Source organism: Podarcis bocagei (assembly GCF_964188305.1).
Source record: "Podarcis bocagei genome assembly, chromosome: 3".
Lineage (NCBI taxonomy): Eukaryota > Metazoa > Chordata > Lepidosauria > Squamata > Lacertidae > Podarcis > Podarcis bocagei.
In genome coordinates this window covers 70062449-70082357 of record NC_138127.1, presented here as the reverse complement: position 1 = coordinate 70082357, position 19909 = coordinate 70062449, and the positions used below count along the sequence as shown (strand labels likewise).

Genomic DNA, 19909 nt, shown 5'->3' with positions numbered 1-19909 from the left:
GAAAGGTGGGGTCCCTTCATGATAGTCACAGCCACGCCCCTTCTCAGATTATATAACCTAAGATTACACAATTTTATAATTATAGAATTGTAATAATTAGGGACGTATTGCAACAATCTATACACCTAGATCTTCGGGGGGGGGGGTTTCTCTGCACATATATGGGCAAATGATTTAGAGTCATGTTTACCATGAAGTTCCATTGTACATAACCAAACTTGCATGCCATTCTCTTAAAAATGAAACACCTTGTGTTTTCAGCATTCCTAAATGCTTAAAAGCCCCCCTTTCATTTTGAGTGGGTGGCGCTAAAATGCTGGAGACAGCGATCCCACTGCACACACTGGGAAAAGTACCGTAAAAGCTTGGGAATGACCAAAAGCACTCCCAGACAGCCAGCTTATTGAGCATTCCTTCTGATTTGTTTGTAAGGAGGTCAGAAGACACAGCATCAAAGCAGATGTTGTCTCATATTTTCTAGTCTATTCCCCTGTCACTTTCCATATCGCAAAAAGTCCAGCAAAAAGTCCAGCCTTTGGGGAAAATAGTTGTGCAAGACCTCCACGTCAACTCTAGCTGTGCAACCTGAATTTGCCAGTATGTGGTTGAATCCCACCTGGAAATACCAACAGCCCGGAAGTGCTGCAAGTGAGAATTGCATCAAGTAACACGGTGAAGTTGAAACTGCTTCAAGAGAAAGCTGGTTTCTGTAACCTGTCCATACCCTGCAAAATTACCTCAACCTTTTTGCATGCTTTATTTTCCTTCTGTTAGATGTGGGACAGGCAAAGAAGCTGTATCAGGCAGTGTCATCCATCCTAGGAATCCTGCCCTCCCTTCCCCAGGTTTTTTGAGACTTCACCAGTTATTGCCTCTGTGCTTTCAAGCTCATCCTTGCAGGTTTTACTAAAAAGCTGCTTAACACTATCCTCGCCCCTAGCTGAGGTCCTGAGCAAAGGTGCTGCAATCTGCACCCAGTACTAATGTCCTTACTTTTGCTCTGAAAGCATGTAAGAAGCGGCTTTCCTATGGAGGCTGAGAACAAGTCTTTCTGAAATTGGGATTTGAGGGGAAATGTACAAAGTTAAGGAGCAGACAAAGGGAGATTGTTCCAAGCATAGGAAGTGGCATATAAGAAAGTGAGACTGGAGAAGGGAAGAAAAACAGCTGGCGGTAGATGGGGCAGAGCAGAGGGGAGGGTGCAATGAAGCAAACAAGCAAAGCATCCTTTGAATATGTCAGTTTGCTGTAGGGCTTCATTGTTTGCTAGCTTCAGAGAATAAGTAACACACAAAGCGAGAAGAGCTGTTGCATGCCAGTCTTGCTGGTGGGCTTCCTGTATGTATCTGTGAGAACAAGGTGCTGGACTTGATAGACTTTTGGCTTGATGCATCAAAGGTCTTCCTACGTTCCTAGCCACTTTTACCTGTAGAATGCATATTTTGTGCAAATTAACTGATGAGATGCACAGCCTGCAGACAAAATGGATATCCAATGTTTCCAGAAATCCATTTGGAAGGTGGGGGGGGGGGGGGAGGAGTCCTGGGTTCATGGAATAGTAGGCAGTGGTGATAGAAGAGTGATGATTCTTAAGGGGGAAAGGCAAAATTTTAATGTTTTTAAAAGCATCATAATCTTGTTACAGGAAAATATTTATTTCTTTATGCAAACACCACCATTCTCCATACACATACTATTCTCAACCCAGAAAGGAAAACCCCTCTTCACAGGTCCCACCTTTTTCAACATGAGGCGTGGCATGAATCTACTTCTGCCAAGCTCCTTCCAGATTCCAGCTGCACAGCAACTTCCCTGATTATTCTGCAACACCCACTGTTGAACATGTCAGGTTACGTACACACAATCTCTTACTTGCTCTTTAAAAACATTGTGGAATTCCAAACATTACTTCAAACATTCCATTAAAGGGTACTTCCTGATGGTGATTTTGCAAGCAGATCTAGTGCACCTCCATTGGTTTCAGTTTGTACACAATTCCATCCCCTACTGATTCCTGCCTCTCTGCCTATTTACACTGCAGATTGCAGTGATGATAGGATCCAGAGTGGACATCACAAGTGTGCATGCATACACACACACAGACACACAACAATGTAAAACAAGTACAAGGAATGTGTGACCCTCCAATGTTGTTGGACTACAGTTCCCATTATTCCTGACCATTAACCAAGCTGGCTAGTGCTAATGGGAGCTGGAGTCCAGCAACATCTGAAAGGCCAAGTATTTCCTGTCTATGATGTTTCCTATCGCAAGTGTGAATTCTCCCAGTGTTTCCCATATGTAAAATGAACTTGTTGTTTCCCACAATATATCCATGCTTTATCCCTTAAGAATATGTTGCATAAATTTGTGTTTATACATGAAACTTTGTACATGCAAGCTGCATTGGTGCTCAACTAGTTGAGTGGTGCACTTTTAGTTCTTTCTTTCTGCATGTGAAACAGCAGAAACTGAATCTGAAACCATTTGCATGCAACACATGTGCTCTACCACTGAACTAGGGCCATTTCAAACTTCTCTACTACACTGTTTATAATACTGGTGTCTTTCATACTTGGGTTTCATACTTTCATGCTTGGGTTCCATTTCCTTCCAACGAGTTACAAAGAATCAACAGAGGGAGAATCTGCCAAAAAAGCACTTGAACATATTGCCAAGGTGTGCCTGAATGCAGCAGAAGAGTTGTCAGCCAACTTCCTGCATTACTACTTCCAAACATCATTTCACTGGAGTAGCTATCCTTTTGTCAGAGGCATAAATCTTGTACTTGCGTGTCACTGCAAGCCCTGCTTCTGATGTGTTTTGTTCTGACTTGGTGTAGGTCTAAATGTCTTCATAGTTATGCTAATTCATATCAATATTTGCTTCTATAAAGTTAGTTATTCCAGGAACATGTACTCTTTAAGGGTGCATTCCTGTGTACAGCCAGTCAGCTTGAATCCCATTTATCAAACTGCACAGCACTGCAGCTTAAGTTAATAGATCAGGGGTACCACCCTGCATAAGCGGGTACTGTAATTCATGTCCTCAATTGCACTTTGCATTCCTTCTGGACAGATGGTCCAGAGAATAGGTTCAACCGTTCAACGTATTTCAAGTTTAATATGGCAATGGCAGACTCAAACCAAAAGAGTACCATAATGTTTTAAATTCCTTTGTTTATCTAGCCGTATCAGAACGGCTCAAGGTGGGTAACTCCTGAGCCAACAATTGCAACAATTAAACTGCACTTATCTCATCCTACTTCTCTATACAGTAGGAGCTTCTGCACTACTTGCAGACAAAATTCAGTTAAATAGGGTTTACAACTGTACAGGAACATAGGAAGCTGCTGAACCATCTATCCCAGCATTTGCCTTTGGAACCCAGTAATGTCTACTCCAGACTTCCCCAGCTAATGACTTCAAGAGGTTTCGGACTACAATTGCATCAGCCCCAGCCAGTGCATGCTGACTATGTTTGATGGGATTAAGGTTCAAAACCTCTGGAGGGCACCAGGTTGGGAAAGGCTAATCTACTTTGAGCCGTAGTGGTTGCTAGCATGTGCTTACCACCAAGCTATGGACCCTCCTCCATATTAGTTTCTGCCCCTTAGCAACTTTCTAACGTGTACTATATTTCTTATTCAGTACCTCCCTCCCTTGTTCACTCTTGCTCTCAGAGAAGCTCACAAAGTATGCCCACCCCAAAGATCTTTTCACAGTATGCACCGGACCGATGACACCTTGATCAAAGTTTTGGACAATGAATTGAATAATCTCAGTGTGTGTAATTATGTAAGGAGCACCTAGTCAAATGCACAGCAAACAAAACAGATTCTGGAAAATGCATAATCCAGAAAATGCATATTCCGTTTTGAAAGTGAGCATGATTCACATCATCCTGACAGTTTAGAACAAGAACAGGTGTACAAAAATTGCAACTGCAAAATTTCTGCCAGATACAAAATCAAAGACTCCGATTCAGCTTGGAAATCATGCCTGAAATAAACACAAACACATTTAAGGTATTAGGTTTCCAACATTGTTTGGTGAATACTATTTTATGAATCTGATTATATAAATATTATTATTAATTTATATACGACTTCATTTCCAAGATGGCCTCTTACTGGTTTATAAGTATAAAACCAATGATACATAATTAAAATATATAATAAAACAAGTTAATTAAGGCAATAAGATAAACATTCACAAATAAAATATGTAATAAAAATAAGACCATTACAACAGCACAATGAAAAGGTTTAAAACAGCAGTTGGTTAATAATATGAATTTTAATCAGTCAAATCTTAAATCAGTATATGAATAAGAACAAGGGGAACAAAAAGCTATCACACTTGGTTTTAATCAATGTACAATGACAATGAGTCAGAGCTGGTGGGACAGCATCTTTCCAGGATGTCAAGCAGAAATCTAGCAGCGAATGTGAAATATCTCTGTCCAAGACCTTGAGAGCTGCTGTCAGAGTGGACAACGCTGAACTAAATGGACAAATATTCTGAGCTGCAATAGGGCACCTTCCTATAATCGGATTAGAAGAGTCATCCCCCCCCCCTTATTATCATTTTAAAATGATACTTTCTGTTTGCATATTTACAACAATTTAGTTTTCATTACGATTTTTATGATTTTACATCTGAGGACTGATTAATTGGGGGACAGCCTTTTTTGGTCAGCCAACTAAACATTGCAAGCCCCCTGCTTTCTTGGGCCTTTCCTCAGAAATCCGCCTATATACAGATCAGAGATCAAATGACACGAGAGCCAGAGGAAGCCCGTGTTCTGAATCAGCTGAAATTCTCGCAGACCACTGCTGAATACAGAACACATCAAAAGGAGAACGGGAAACTCAGGGTATATTGCTCTACACGTTTTCTCTCTCTATGAATTCTGTGTTACCAGGCCGGACGGAGCCCACTGATACATATTTTTCCCCACCAGCGGCCTCTAGCGTCTGGGAGAATGCCTTACAGACCCGGGCAGGCGCAAAGGCCACGTGACTTGAGTTCCGCCTCCGCCATTTTGTAAGGACGTCGGAAGGAAGCGTCTTCCCGGTCCGCCCGCCCAGCCCCGCGCGAGCTGCGTTTGCGTCCGGTGCTACGTGCGCGCGCGAGGAGCGGGGGCAGTTGATGCGTGCGCAGAGCGGGGGGTGGGGGCTGGGAAGGGAGCTGGCGAGAGCGGCCTTGGCGGCGGCGGAGGCGCTACTCTTGTCGTGATGCACCGCTCCAGCAGCAGCCGTTCGAGCAAGCCGTCTTCCAGCCGGTCCAAAACCAGCGCATCCAGCTCCAGTTCGGCTCGAGGCCGCAGCTCGCACCGCTCGCGCTCGCGCTCCCGGTCTCCACGGAGCCGCCGCCGGCACCGCTCGCCCTCCAGCGGACGCTCTTCGCGCCGGTCGCCGCCTTCGCGCCGCAGTAGTCGGGTACGCTCTGCCCGTGGCGGCGGAGGCCGAGGGGGTTGCGGGTTGGGGAATTGGTCCGGCCTCAGCGAATTTAAGACGCCTCCGAGAGCCAGTGTGGTGCAGTGGTTAAGAGCGGTAGACTCTAATCTGGTGAACCGGGTTCGCGTCTCCGCTCCTCCACATGCAGCTGCTGGGTGACCTTGGGCCAGTCACACTTCTGTGAAGCCTCGCAGCCCCACTCACCTCACAGAGTGTTTGTTGTGGGGGAGGAAGGGAAAGGAGAATGTTAGCCGCTTTGAGACTAATTCGGGTAGTGATAAAGCGGGATATCAAACCCAAACTCCTCTTCTTCCGCCTCCCCAGTGTCCAGGGGTAACGGCCGCCCGCTCACCTCAGTACAGTGGTATCTCGGGTTACATACGCTTCAAGTTACATACGCTTCAGGTTACAGACTCCGCTAACCCAGAAATAGTGCTTCAGGTTAAGAACTTTGCTTCAGGATGAGAACAAAAATTGTGCTACGGCGGCAGCGGGAGGCCCCATTAGCTAAAGTGATGCTTCAGGTTAAGAACGGACCTCCGAAACGAATTAAGTACTTAACCCGAGGTACCACTGTACCTTCCCCAAGGAGCATCCCCAATCTCTCGCACCTAACTGCCACTTACCGGAATAGCCAGCCGTTTTCCTGCCCCCAACTTAGTTATATATAACATCATGGCCGACATTTCTGGGCGTGCGCCCAGCAGCCTTGAGCATCCCTAAGCAATCTTACCCGTGATCCCAGCCTTTGCTCTGTGGTGATGCGAAGGAGGTTGAAAGGCTTAATGACAGCTGGAGGGGAAGCTTTGCCTCAAAGTAGAGAAACATGAAATGTGCAACAGCCCTGTGTATCCTACATCTTAAGAGGAAATCACCTTGGATTTAGTAAGACTTCTGAGTAGACCCGTCTCAGGTTGAGCTGCACGCTCCTTTCTTTCCTTCATTTCTACATGAAGGAAAGTGGCCGGTGATTTTTGCCCGCATAGAAAATACCCTTAACAGGTTACGGCAATACCTGTAGACTTGGCTTGTGGTGGGGAGGAGCTTAGGTTTATTTTTACCAAAGGTTCGTGGATCGTTGAATGAATTTGAAAAGTAGGATGGCTGCTAAGGCATATTGGGCACATAAACCTGGTTGGATTACTTGAAAATTATTTCAACCAAAATCAACACAGCTAATGGATAGTCATGCTTAGGATCAAACTGAATTTCAGAGAAGATTAGCCTTTGGAAGTGATTGTCCTTCACTTTTCATATTTGTCAATAACCAAATACTTAAAGATCTTAAAGGCTGGGGGAGAGATGAAGAAGAAAAGAGGCTGCATTTGCATGATCAGATCTTGGCCTAATGAGCTGAGATGTGCATAAATTTACTGAACTCGCATGCAATCTCTTTGGTCCCCTGTCCCCTTTGTTCAAGTGGGAAACATGCCAGGAAACCATAGTTATTCTGTTAACAAATAATTGGAAAGCTGGTCAATGGCTTCCAAGGAGGCTAGAAAATGAAGCCATTGAAATAAATTTTGCTTCCAGTTCCTGTCTTGTTTGGAAGTAACAAGTAACAGTGTTTGGATGTAACAGTACACTGCTGTTAGTTTTGATGCCTGGCTTTAGGAACGGAGCTGAGCAAGCTGCATGGGGATTTGTGACTCTGCACATATCTTGGCTTAATAAACTGAGATTTGATTATCTAGATCGCAGGAGGAAGCAGAGTGAGGAGATAAATGCTTCCAAGAGATAAGTTCACCTATCTAAAAATGTATATTAGAACTTGGAAGTGCCCTGTTCGACTGATGGACTATCCCCCTGTTCCATTACTAATTAATTTTTAAGAAACAACCCATTCCTAGAATTGACCGCTTTTCGGTGAGAAATGGGGGTGGACAGTGGTTTTTTGGTGGTCTATGTCACTAGCAATAAATTGGGAGGCTTCCTATTCTTCTAAATGGTACAATTGTCAATTTAGCTGCATTTTCTCATTACATTGTTGGTGTACATATTATCAGATGTCTTCACTGCACATTATAAACATTAGGTGCATGTAGTGTTTTTCAAATCCACATCAATTGTAGTAAAATTTGCATACTGCATTAATATTGGCTTATTTCTTAAATAGCATTATGAACCCCCTGCCTCATAGTAACTTACTTGGCTATGAGAATTCTGATGTTTTGTTATTTTAATTGTAGAGACGCTCTCCAGGCAAGCGCTCTCACTCTCCGGGCAAGCACTCTCACTCTCCGGGCAAGCGCTCTCACTCTCCGGGCAAGCGCTCTCACTCTCCGGGCAAGCGCTCTCACTCTCCGGGCAAGTGCTCTCACTCTCCGGGCAAGCGTTCTCACTCTCCGGGCAAGCGTTCTCACTCTCCAGACAAACGCTCTCCAAGTTTGAGTGATGGGAACAGGTAAGGCTTCTCTGAATGCCAGTCTCTCATAATTAACCTTGGTTATCTTTCTTGGTACTTGTCCCATGGGTAATATAAAACCCCACAACCTGATTGTAAGACGTTGTGGGAAATGTATCGGACATGTTGGGAATCTCACATATAGGACAGACATATTTAACTCTCTTATTGACATATTTTTAATACCTCCCTTGGTATGGATTTTAAATGTTAGGAATTAAAGAGAGGTATTGAAAACATGTCTCCGTTTAATTTCATACAGCCTTTTTATAAATAAGAGCAGGATGGAGATGGATAAAAAGTACATAGTTCAGTTTTGAAAACCTTTTGTTTGATTGAAATCATTAGTTTTTACATCTACTTCTTTGAATTTTTCTGACAGTTTTGTCTTCAGTGGATTCTGAGGAAGCCGTGAGAGTAGATGTGGAACTGAAACAGCTTCTTTTCTAAAAATGAACTCCAGTTGAAAAACAAAATGATGAAACACCCTTTTAGTAAATTTCTTGTCACCTCATGACAATTTAGCTGCTATTTTAAACTCACATGTTCCTGCAGGTACAGAAACAGTGTGAAGATCTATATTATAATTTGCTTTCGCTGCCCAAACATCCTGTTTTCCTAATCCATTTTTAGGGGTGAAATTTCTTCTGCAGATCCCCAACAGCAGGTTTCTATTTAGAATAGGGTTATATACACAGACATGTACATGAAAAAGGGTATATTTAGGAAAGATAATTGCATGAATGACAGAAGTTGTAAAACACTTTCACACTGAACAATGAAACTTCCCCGTTGGCTTTTACTTCTAGAGCCACTTCTAGAAGTAGAAGCAACAGGGAAATTTCATTGTTCAGTGTGAAAGTGTTAAAGCTATATCAACACTAGAATAAGGAAGACCCAAATTGGACCCACAAGAAAATGTTGCCACATAGAGTGCTGCTGATCAGGGTTCTCTCAGTTATTCCATTCCATTCCATTCCTCTTTGCACCCCCACCAGTGGCCTGTGCTTTTGCCCCCAACACTTGCCCAATATTCCATGTTGACAGAGCTTACTCAGTTTTCCTTGGGCTGGTTATTTCCTTATGTCTCTCCTTAGAGTTTTTGAAAATATTTTTTGTGCATCTGCAAATCTTGGGTTTTCCCTGAGCCAAAATATAGCCCACTCTTAATGTTTGGGCGGTTATTTTGGCTACAGAAGGATTCATTATTAGTTTGCTGTTAGTATGTAGAATATGGAAGTATAACAGCAGAGATCATTCAGTGTGTAATTTAAGGGTTAATTATGTTGTAGGTAAGCCATCTAGACAAGAGGGGGTAAGTTGCGACCAGGGAGGGTGGCATGATCTTTACTGGGATAGTAGCTGCTTTGGTAAGCTGTCTAGCTGTGAGTGAATTTTCTTGTGGGTGTTTCATTGAATCTAAGATGCTGTCAACAAGGCCTGTCAAAAGGCAAAACTTCTTTCTTTCTGCTGGGCAGGGCTGTCTTACCCATAGGCGCTAGGGTTGCGAGGCACCCAGGTGCCAGGCCCTCAGGGGCGCCAGGCTGAGAGTCCGGGGCTCGAGAGTTGAGTCCGGGAAGAGCCCGCCCATCAGTCGGAGCGCTGCAATGAGCTCTTCTGGGAGCCAGAGAGCAAGCGAGCAGGCGGGTGGGCAAGCAGACAGACACGCGCCCAGCAAGGAGGAGGAGGACAAGAGGCTGCAGCAACAGCAGCGAGCAGAAAAGGCGGCAAGCGGCATTCTCTCAGAGTGCAGTGGGGCCATGCGCAAGCTGCCTCCTCAGCACGCCTTTCCCGCCTCGGCTTTAGTGCCGTCCCTTCACTCCTCCAACGCTGGAAGCAGCAGCAGCAGGCAAGCAGCCCCTCCTCATGCTGCCCTGGGTGGTAGAAGGGACAGGTGGGCCAAAGGGTTGCCGTCGCTCACCTTTCCTGTGCGTTTCTCCACTTTGGTCCGACTTTGGGACTCGAAGTGCGCTGGCGGCAGCTCCCTGAGAGAGAGAAAGAGAGTGAGCAGCTTCGCCTCTTTTTGCCAACCAGGTGCCTGACAACTCTGGGGAACCTTTCCTTTAAAAAGGTCAGCAACTTTGGGGTTCCCCCCCAAAAAAGGTTAACTACTCTGGGCAACTTTGGGGGGGGCGCCGGGTGGATCTTTGCACCCCTGCGCCGCATATGCTTAAGACAGCCCTGTGCTGGAGTTTGGTTTGTTCAATAAACTTTGGCCAGTATTTTATTGCTGGGCACATTGCTCAGTGTCTCTGCTAACAGGGTACTGTTAAAGTGATTTTAACTCTGTCGTGGTGATAAGAACAATGCAAATTACCATATTATTCGCACTATAGGACGCACCGGACTATAGGACGCACCTTGTTTTAGAGGGGGGAGAACAAGGAAAAAAAATTCTCCCCCTCTCTGCCCAGTGCCCCTTCAGCGAAGCGGCAGGAGGTGCTGCGCAGAGAGGGGGAGAATTTTCCCCCTCTTGTTTTCCCTCTCTAAAACAAGGTGCTGTTTAAGGTGCATTCAGTCGCCTTCAGGCGGCTACCTTGGAAGCCTGGAGAGCGAAAGGGGTCGGTGCCCACCGACCCCTCTCGCTCTCCAGGCTTCAGGTTCCTTTCGACCTGCTCTTTGGGGCTAGCGGGGGGAAGCCCACCACCAGCCCCAAAGAGCAGGTCGGGGAGCAGCGGAAAGGCGTGCAGCAAAGAGGCTGCTGCCATAGCCGCGCGTCACCTCTCCAGCTGGGAGAGGGTCGCGGGGGGCTTCTTTAGCCCCGTGTGCGCTGTCCCGGCTGGAGAGGTGGCGCGCAGCTAAAGAGGCTCCTGCCATAGCCGCCCGTCACCTCTCCAGCCGGGAGAGGGTCGCGGGGCTATGGCTTCTTCGCTCCATAAGACGCACACACATTTCCCCTTCATTTTTGAAGGGGAAAAAGTTCGTCCTATAGAGCGAAAAATACGGTATAACTTTTTTTCAACTGATAGCTTGATCCTATGAACCGCCCCCCGCCCCCCTTTTTTAAGGGCTTATAATAGCTTGAGCTGGTAAAGGTCTGTGTCTTGATGGACAATTTTTTTCAGTTGAATCCAGTTTCCCATTATAGATCTTATTCTCCTGCAGTATTAGAAAATTAGATATATATGCTAGGTTCCCAAATGGTTCCTTAAACCAAGGTTGCTGTCGTCAAAATGGAATGCCTAGTTTCCATTTTGGGGCAAGACAGCTCCAGTCTTAGTTTTCAAATGATGGACTGTCCATGATTGATTCTGAGTTAAACTTCTGACTACCTTGAGCTAGGTTAAGAGCTTTGAGAACTGGAAGAAGAAAAGTCACTTGATCCAGGGATAGTCCACATACATATATATTGACCTAAATTTACCTCTTTTTCTTAATGGTGACTGTTCCTGCTCAGGCTGCACAGAAAAAGCAATTTGGTTCCAGAAATTCATTCCGATTGTGCAGATAAAATGTAACTGATAAAATTTTACAGGGTATTAGTGTGTGAAATAGTCCAGATCCAATGATCCCCAGATGGTGATGTCGGGTGCCATCCTGGTGCCCAGGCATCTTCACTTGGTTGCAAGTGGTCAAAAGCCAGGGACAAAATGCGCCTGGTGCCTGGCTAATTTTGAACACTGCTTTGAACTGATAAAGAAGTTGTCTTCCATATTTTGATATTTTGCTTCATACTGTTTTTGACATGTTAGGTGCATGAAGATTTCTTCACAATTATTGTTGGGAAAGCGTTCAGCAGGCTGAGTGTGATGAACACATGTATTTAGGTTCAATGCTTTCAGCAATCCTCATTTAAAAACATGCATGGAAGTTATTTTCAGTAGTAATTCTGAGAGGTTTTTTTGTTTTGTTTTTTTGCTAAAGTAACATGCAGAAAACAGTATGTGAAGGAAATTATTTGAGGAGTGGAGGGTGAGAAACTTTGCTGAATTTGGAACTACAATATTGTTGCTGATGAAAGGGGGAATTCTACTACTGTAAAACATACCAAAATGTTCTGTTGCTTTCTTTCCCCAGCAAGACATTTGTGTTCTTTTTTTTTATGAGACCATCTAAAAAAGCTAAACACAACCCTAAATGTGTGTTGTTCAAATCCACCATAAAATAATTGAAGTATGCAGGCCTTTTGTGTAAGATAAATAGACAAACTGGAACCTGAGTGCTCTCAAGTTTGGGCTTCTGTTCCTTCTGTTCCTGTTGCATGTCTCCTATGCTCATAAATAACAAGACTTCTGAAATGAATTATTTCGCTCACTGCAGCATAGTTTGGACTGTCAAGGGGTGAAGTTATTGCTGAGTATATAAAATATTCAGAACCAGCCATCTTGGGTTCAAGGCAAGAAGTATTGAGTTGTCATACAAAGGGCACTTTATGCCAGCTGGAGTTCAGGGGGGGGGGGTTATTCCAAGTTGCTGATTTTGTTCTGTACCTCTCTTATTAGGGATGACTTGGCTGATGGTCCAATATTTAGCAGTGGCCTTCCACGCCCTCAAAGCATTGAGCGGTATTCCTTGAGCAAGGAAACTCCTTCTTCACCTTTCAATACAGGACAAGATGAGGATTATCGCTTTAGAGATGATTTCCTCCATCAATCAGACTATAGCACCAGCTATAACCATCTACAATATCTCCCGAGGGAAACGGAAAGGTATAGAATGCTACTTGGGAAGCCATCAGAGGATACAGGGCAAGACCTAGAACTTCCTAAACATGACAGAGATGACAGACTGCTTAAGATAGACATAGAGCCTGAGGATTTCTTGTCTGGGACGTGGAACTTCTGCAAACAAGATCCTAGTAAGAGCCCAAGCCTGCCATTTCACGATGTGGATTTACGTGTACTTGAATATGCTGGGAGAAAAAGCAAAGAGGAGGAGCTGAGCAGAAATTGCAGTCAAGACCCTGAACATAAATATATTTATAGACCTAATGAAATAACAGCAATGCCCAAAAAATCTATTCTGAAGAAAAACAGGGATGATCCTTCGGTGCAGGTTTGGCATGTATTTCTCTCTCTGGTTAAACTGTCCTTTACACTTTTTACTGCTCTTTTATTGAATCTTAAATTTTATTATTTAACTTAATCTCTGTTAATTCTGGAACAAATACCCTCAGAATAATATCCAGGCTTCCCTCACAGTTGTGGAGTTTGTTTGGTATAACTTGTAGAATAATCAGCATGTTGGATCCCATTTTTCTTGGAATGAGGACATTTTACTAGTTTTGGTATTTAGAGCATCCCACTTCATGAGCAATTCTACCTTTCAAAAGTTTTCATTCAGCTTATTCATATAGCTTTAAAATTCACACACAATCAAAATCCTTACTTATTTAAAAAAACCTAAGCTTTCCAGAAACAGATTTCCAGGTAGTATACATAGGAATTTAAATACAGGCGATTCCCTGTTAGTGTGGGGGTTGCTTTCCAGGTCATTGTGCATGTCAGCAATTGTGCGTAAGCCCATTTTGCTCCCTTCCAAAGCTGAAAGCAGCGCATGTCTTGGTGGTCACATGTCAGGTAGACAGGTGCAAGGTGATCGCCACCTGTACTACAATCTAAAACAACCGAGAATACAATAAAGTTGAGAATGGCAGAACTATTCAGCTAGATAATATAACAATTTGCAGTGGCTGGGTGACAAAAACATTTTTACCTGGTTTGAGCACCAGATTCACTATCCTTGGCAGTACATTCTGTAGCTGTGATGCTGTCACACAGAAGAGCCTCCCACTTGTATATGTGTAATGTTTTTCTCCTATAGATAGAACCTGCGGCAAGGTGCCAGAAATGTTTTAACACCTTGACATCTGAAGGCAGCCCTGTATAGGAAAGCTTTTTAAGGTTTAATTTTTTACTATGTTTCTATATATATGCTGGAAGATGCCCAGAGTGGCTGAGATACAAATAATAAATTATTATTGTTATTGTTATTATTATTAATCTGGACATGAAGGGTTTTTTTTACCTCTACAGTAGAAAAATCTGAATAGTCAAGACCACCAAATTAAGGTGGGTTTTGGAATGGTACATCTGGGATTTGTTTTGAACCATTTAATGGTACTTGCAATGGGTTGAATGTAAACAAAATAAGGGTACTATTCACATCTGTGTGTAGGCTGAAATTGAAGAGTTGGCAATTTATGCAGTACATTTACCATGTTGTGCATTTTTTTAACCCGCTTGAACCTAATACAAGAATCTTAATACTAGAATTACCTAGTTGGATTGGACTGCAGACATTCTCTCAGATTGGTATGGAATGCTCTGAACAGGTGACATTTCATACTATCATGACTGGATTGTTTTTCTGTTGTGTAGCTGTGGAGAGAGAGCACCTTGGCAGGTGGTTCCAGTACTAAATATTGTAAATAAATAATGCTTTTCAAAACCGTGCCAACTATGATGTGGCAAGTACCTTTTTGGCATCCTGCTCTCTCTGTCTCAGGGTTTCAGCAAATGAAAAAATCAATTCGTTTCTGATAATAGTAACAATATGCCTTTGGGAATTATCTTTTTGTAGCCGCCATAACCAGAGTTGCACATAATGCTTGCTTGTGAATGTTTTGGTGCAAAAACACTTTGGGTTTGGTGGAAAATGTTGATTTCAAATCTCCAAAGGTATTGTTTTACATATGTTTGTCCCTGTCCACTGCCACTGTGTTGCTCCTCAGTTACTCATTTGACATGGTTTTTCTTCTCTATTATTGCTGTGTAATCTCAGCAAATCAGGCATCGCAGAATGATTCTCAGGGTACTGCATAGCCCCTCAGCTTTGGCTAAATGACAGTGTTATTCAGGGCAAACAAAGCCCTCTCATTGCCCTCACTGTGAACGAGGGTTGGCTTGAGTAGGGGCAAGAATTGCACAGCTGTTATAAGGTATCAAGCTGACAAATCTTACCTCGCTGGACTGGCAGTTTTATAGCTCATTAGAGCAGTGTTGCAAGCCAGGGTTGGCCTTTAGTGGGGGATAAACGGTCACTTTCTCTTCCAGTGCCCTATTAAAGATGATCAGGCAGGAGTGTTGATTGTGGGCAGTGAAAGTGACATGACAAAAGTGCATAAAATTATGCACAGCATGGAGAAAGTAGCTAGAGAAAAGTTTTCTCTTTCTCATAATACTAGAACTTGTGGACATCCAAGGAAGCTGAATGTTGGAAGATTCAAGACAGACAAAAGGAAGTACTTCTTCACACTGCACATAGTTTAACTGTGGAATTTCTGCCCACAAGAGGCAGTAATAGCCGCTAACTTGGGTGGCTTTAAAAGAGGACTGGCAAATTCACAGAGGTTATGGCTATCAGTGGCTGCTAACCCTGATGGATATGCTCTGCCTTCACTGTTGTGTTGGAGGTGGTATGCTTCAGAATACCAGTTGCTGGAAACTGCAGGTGGGCAGAGGGCTGTTGCTCTCAGCTCTTGCTTGTGGGCTTCCCTTGGGCTTCTAGTCGGCCACTAAGAACAGGATTCTGGGCTAGGTGGGCCACTGGCTGGATCCAGCAGACTGTTCTCACGTTCTTAAAGTATGGACCATTCCTAATCAAAATGGCCATCTTATGCAGATGTAACAGTGTGGTATTTTGGAACTATTTTGTCTCTTTCAATTTCATTTTTTATCTTTGTCTTACAGTTTTCAGTTAGTGTTATGAACTACTGAACATAAACCCTTTATATTAAAGTTATGTCTGTCTTAATAGATTGGGAAAGTGATTAGCATCCTTGCAAAATGTAGTAACAAATGGCAATTTCTTTCTTTTTAGCCTGAAGTCTTTTCTAGCAGTCCTGCCTCTCTCAAAGAGCCCCCTCTTCTTTCAGATGATCCTCCTTTTCCCCAGAGAACCAACAGCATTGCTCCTTTTTCAGCTGAGGAGGTGAAATTCCTCAAACAGTTCAATAAAAATGCAGATGTAGAACCTGCAAATATAACATCTGAAGGCAATGTGCATAATTGGAAGCTGCATTCTGGCCAAAAACAAAACATTTCCCATTATAAACAGAATTTTGGGAGCTTTTTGAATCGGAGAGAGTGTCATGAGTCCACATCAGAGCCAGAAGACCAGCACAGTTACTTCTTGCTTCCCCATGAAAGAACCAGCCAGGATGGGAATGGCTTTTCACACATTCTGAGTATGAAAACAGATTCTACCAGCACTCAAGAAAAGAGAAGGAACAGCCTCCTTGATGATGTTGAGGCTGAAGAGAAGTTTCTTTATGGTGATAATGGGGATGACTCAATTTTTATTCAAAGGATAACATTGAGTGGTGATAAAGAACATGGAAGGAAGAAAATAAACTCTCCTCCTGCTAGTCTGTCTGTAAAATCAGACACTTTAGAAGAATCCAGACCAGAGCATGAGAAAATTTATGACTTGCTCAAAACTATTGGTCTTGACATTGGGGTGGCTGAAATTGGTAAGCTTGCTGCCCGCACTCAGGAACGCCTCCATGGGAAGAAAGTATCTCGTTCTCCTGATCGTCGTTCAGTGGCTTCTTATAAAGCTAGGAAAGAATCTAGGGAGTCTAAGGAAAGGCACTGCAGTAAAAGTGACACTCATTCTTCAGAGTCAAGGTGGAACCACTCTCCCTCTCCTGATTATTTCCCACCATCTAAAGAGATGTCTCCTGATTCACATTCTAAGCACACTGAAAGCAAAATTGTAAGGCAAGATTATCATTTCCCACAAGAGCAAGCTGTTCCCATGGCATCTCCAATTCCATCTGCCCCACCTTGTCTTCCTCATATGTTTCCTGCTCCCATATATCCCCAGTATAGTGTTCCATGCTATTTACCATTCGGTGCAACTCACCTGCCACAAAACTATCCACCTCCCACAATGCCCCCTCCTGGCTATAATCCATATGGACAGTATTTCACTTATGCAGCTTCTGGCTGGGCCACGTATCCTCCTCCCCAGCAGGCTGGTCCTGAATTTCCAAATGCACCTGAGTATGGTACTCCAACAGTGCCACCAAATCATTCAGTTTCCAACGTCAAAGTTATTCAGACAATTTCCACAACACGAAGGGCTTGTGGTATCCAAAGAAAGACATCTATGATTGTTCAAACCCCTTTCTCTGCTCCTCATTCCAAATTGCTCCCTCAGCCTACCCACAAAGACGCTAAGGAAAGAATACCTGATGATAGAAATCGAGCTGTTCAGAAACGAAAGGTGAGAATGTTTATCTTACAAGCAGATGTATCTTCCTCCTCCCCCCCCACCACATTTCCTTTCCCACATAGCAGCAATGTAGTTGCTGCTATTGAGAAGTGGATAGTATCCTTATAGACTTACTTCTGAATGCCTTATACTGTAGTTTAAAAATATATACAGTGGTACCTCGGGTTACAGACACTTCAGGTTACAGACTTCAGGTTACAGACTCCGCTAACCCAGAAATAGTACCTCGGGTTAAGAACTTTGCTTCAGGATGAGAACAGAAATTGTGCGGCAGCGGGAGGCCCCATTAGCTAAAGTGGTACCTCAGGTTAAGAATAGTTTCAGGTTAAGAACGGACCTCCAGAACGAATTAAGTTCTTAACCCAAGGTACCACTATACTTTTTCTACTGCACATATTTTCCTAACACATAATGAAATATGAAACCAAGTGCAGAATTGATTCCTTATTTAAGATTACATTCTTGGATTTAAGGTCTGCCGTTTTACAGAAGTTCAAAGCACATACAATTTTATTTTAACTTTTTTCTGCACTTTTTATTTGACATTGGATTACGTATAGTTTTTTTGAACAGGATGTACCTCTAATGTCTTGAGCTATCTAATGGCTGTTTTTATGGTACTGTGGCAAGACACACCTTGTTAATTGTTGTTGTTGTTGTTGTTTATTACCTGCCCTTCACCCTAAGGTCTTAAACAGTCTCTCTTTAAGGATACAATCTACATGCAGGTCCTGCTATTGGATCACTTGGTAACTGAAATCTCAGCCAAACACGAAGAATTATACCCAAACCTCACTACACAAGCAGCAAATTCAGATACCCAAACAGATGGAGTTTGCCTACTTCATATTTTGCTGGTCAGCAGCAGCCATTTTGGGCAGAAACCAGGGAGGGAGGGGGAGAGATCAAACAAATTACGAAATAGATGTGTTCCCATAGGAAATAATAAGCTCATTATGTGAACATACGCCTAACAAATTATTTCCTGGGAACGCATTTTGTTCAGAAAGCAGGACCTGCATGCTTTTAAGCTTTAGTAAGTTTTAGTATGTTTCATGTTTAGTGGCATTTAGTATGTTAGGAGCTTGGGTGCAATGAATCACAGGCTGAGTTAGCAAGCATAAGGTGAAAATATTTACTTTCAATGATTGTTGTAGTTTTAGTTGGGATGTAATCCATGAAAGGGGGATTTTTAATACCTTCCCTTCCCTTCACAAACATTTCTAGGTAATGGAGGAAAGAGGGAAATTGAAGGCTGAACAAGAAGCACGACAGAAGAAACTGCATTATCTGACAGTTGAGTTAAACAGACTTACAAAACAGGAAGGTACTGCACTCATTTTATTCTTCCTTTTCCCCTACTATCCTCTAAAGTGGTGATGCTGGACATTGCATAATTTGTTTTTATCTCAGGGTATTATCCTAAACAGGGAATTAATTAGGGTAAAACCCAAATCATTGCAAGTAACTGTCAGTTCTTCATACAGTAATGCAAACCCTGCTTCTGTCTTTTGGGTATACCAAAATGGTACCTTATAATTGATTACCCAAAATAATTTTGCATGTATTAATGCTTTTCTTATGCTTTCCACTCTACCACTTTGACTGGCTTAGGGGAGATGATGCGCAAGATGCGTAAGGCAAAAGATCCCTTGCTGGTGGAAGTGAACCAACTACGAGAGAAGATAGCAAACGAAGTTGCTCAGCTGCAGATGCATTTTGATGCGGCAGAGAAAAAGCAATCTGAGCTTGATAAGGTAGCTCTGATCTTGGGGATTAACATTTTTGAGAAACCCCGGAAGTGGTCTTCTGAAAATAAAGACTCATCAGAAAAAGACAAGTCAGAAAATGGAAAAAAATGAGGAGATAACTTGCAACTCAATCCAGGTAAAATAACAGGTGCACTCACCAAGGGAGTTCAAATAATAATTACTTAATTAGTCTGGATATAAATTAGCCTTTTGCCCATGCATGTATCCCCTTCGCTTCTCCCTTTGTACAAGCCAATAAACAAACCAGGAAGTCTTCAATTAACTTCCTATTTTATGAGTCCTATGTTGTGAATTACTGTTTTATGTCTAAAGGAAAGTAAAATAGTTGTTAAGAAGTTTTGTCTCTTGGGTCTTTGGTTTAAATTAAATGCTGATACAATATAACAACTCTACCAAATTCACGGAAATAGAAGGTAAGATATCTCTAAATTTTCTAAGCCGCTCAAGGTTAATCCTAAATCATTATCTACAGTTCCCCCCATCATTCACAGCTCTGTTGTCAGACTGCAATGATGGGAGAAACTTTTTTCACTCCCAGCACTGGGCTGTCAAAACTCAGAAGCCTTTCAGAGGTAGGAGACTTTCACATGTAAAAGGTAGCAGCAAAGAGTTCTCTCCCCCGCACCATCCCTTTTTATAAATAGCTTTACTGTTGTAGCAAATCAATAGTGCCGTTTTGTTTTGTTTTGTTTTGTTTTGTACATTAAATTTGCATATTGCCCTAAATCTATAGATCTCAGTGTTGTTCACAACATAAAAAACTTGACTAGGGGATAGGAGAGAAATTTGATCAGTTCTCATTGAATGCTGAATGTATCAAATTCTCACTTTCCAAAACAATATGAAAACTGAAACACAGCCATCCTTTAAATTTCACCCATACCCAAATTTTGCAATGCAGTTCTCCAGCCAAACAACCAAATGCATATATTTAAAAAATGCCTCTGTTGGGGGAAAGTGCATAAAAATGAAGATATTAGTAAAAATAGCGTACACGTGATATTAGAGGAAATTGCAAAAATGTGTCCATTAGTCAGAACTGCATACAAAAATCTCTTAATTAGAAGAAATGCACACTAAAGTGCTGATGTA

At 42.8% G+C, this 19909-nt stretch overlaps 1 protein-coding gene across 3 annotated transcripts in view; it reads left to right on the top strand.

The window, feature by feature from the left end:
- Positions 1-5111: 5111 nt before the first annotated feature.
- LOC308583772 (zinc finger protein 318-like) overlaps positions 5112-19909 on the top strand; it is a 29588-nt gene continuing 14790 nt past the window's right edge. For 2 of the 3 annotated variants that reach the window (XR_014006407.1, XM_081188068.1), the window contains exons 1-6: positions 5112-5443; positions 7651-7865; positions 12308-12860; positions 15627-17036; positions 18273-18372; positions 18660-18932. Coding sequence is in view for 2 of the 3 variants with exons in the window: in XM_081188068.1 (XP_081044194.1) it covers positions 5240-5443; positions 7651-7865; positions 12308-12860; positions 15627-17036; positions 18273-18372; positions 18660-18907 (2730 nt within the window). In the remaining variant the exon portion in view is untranslated. The remainder of the gene's footprint in view (positions 5444-7650; positions 7866-12307; positions 12861-15626; positions 17037-18272; positions 18373-18659; positions 18933-19909) is intronic. The other variant, XM_081188067.1, reaches the window with a different exon arrangement.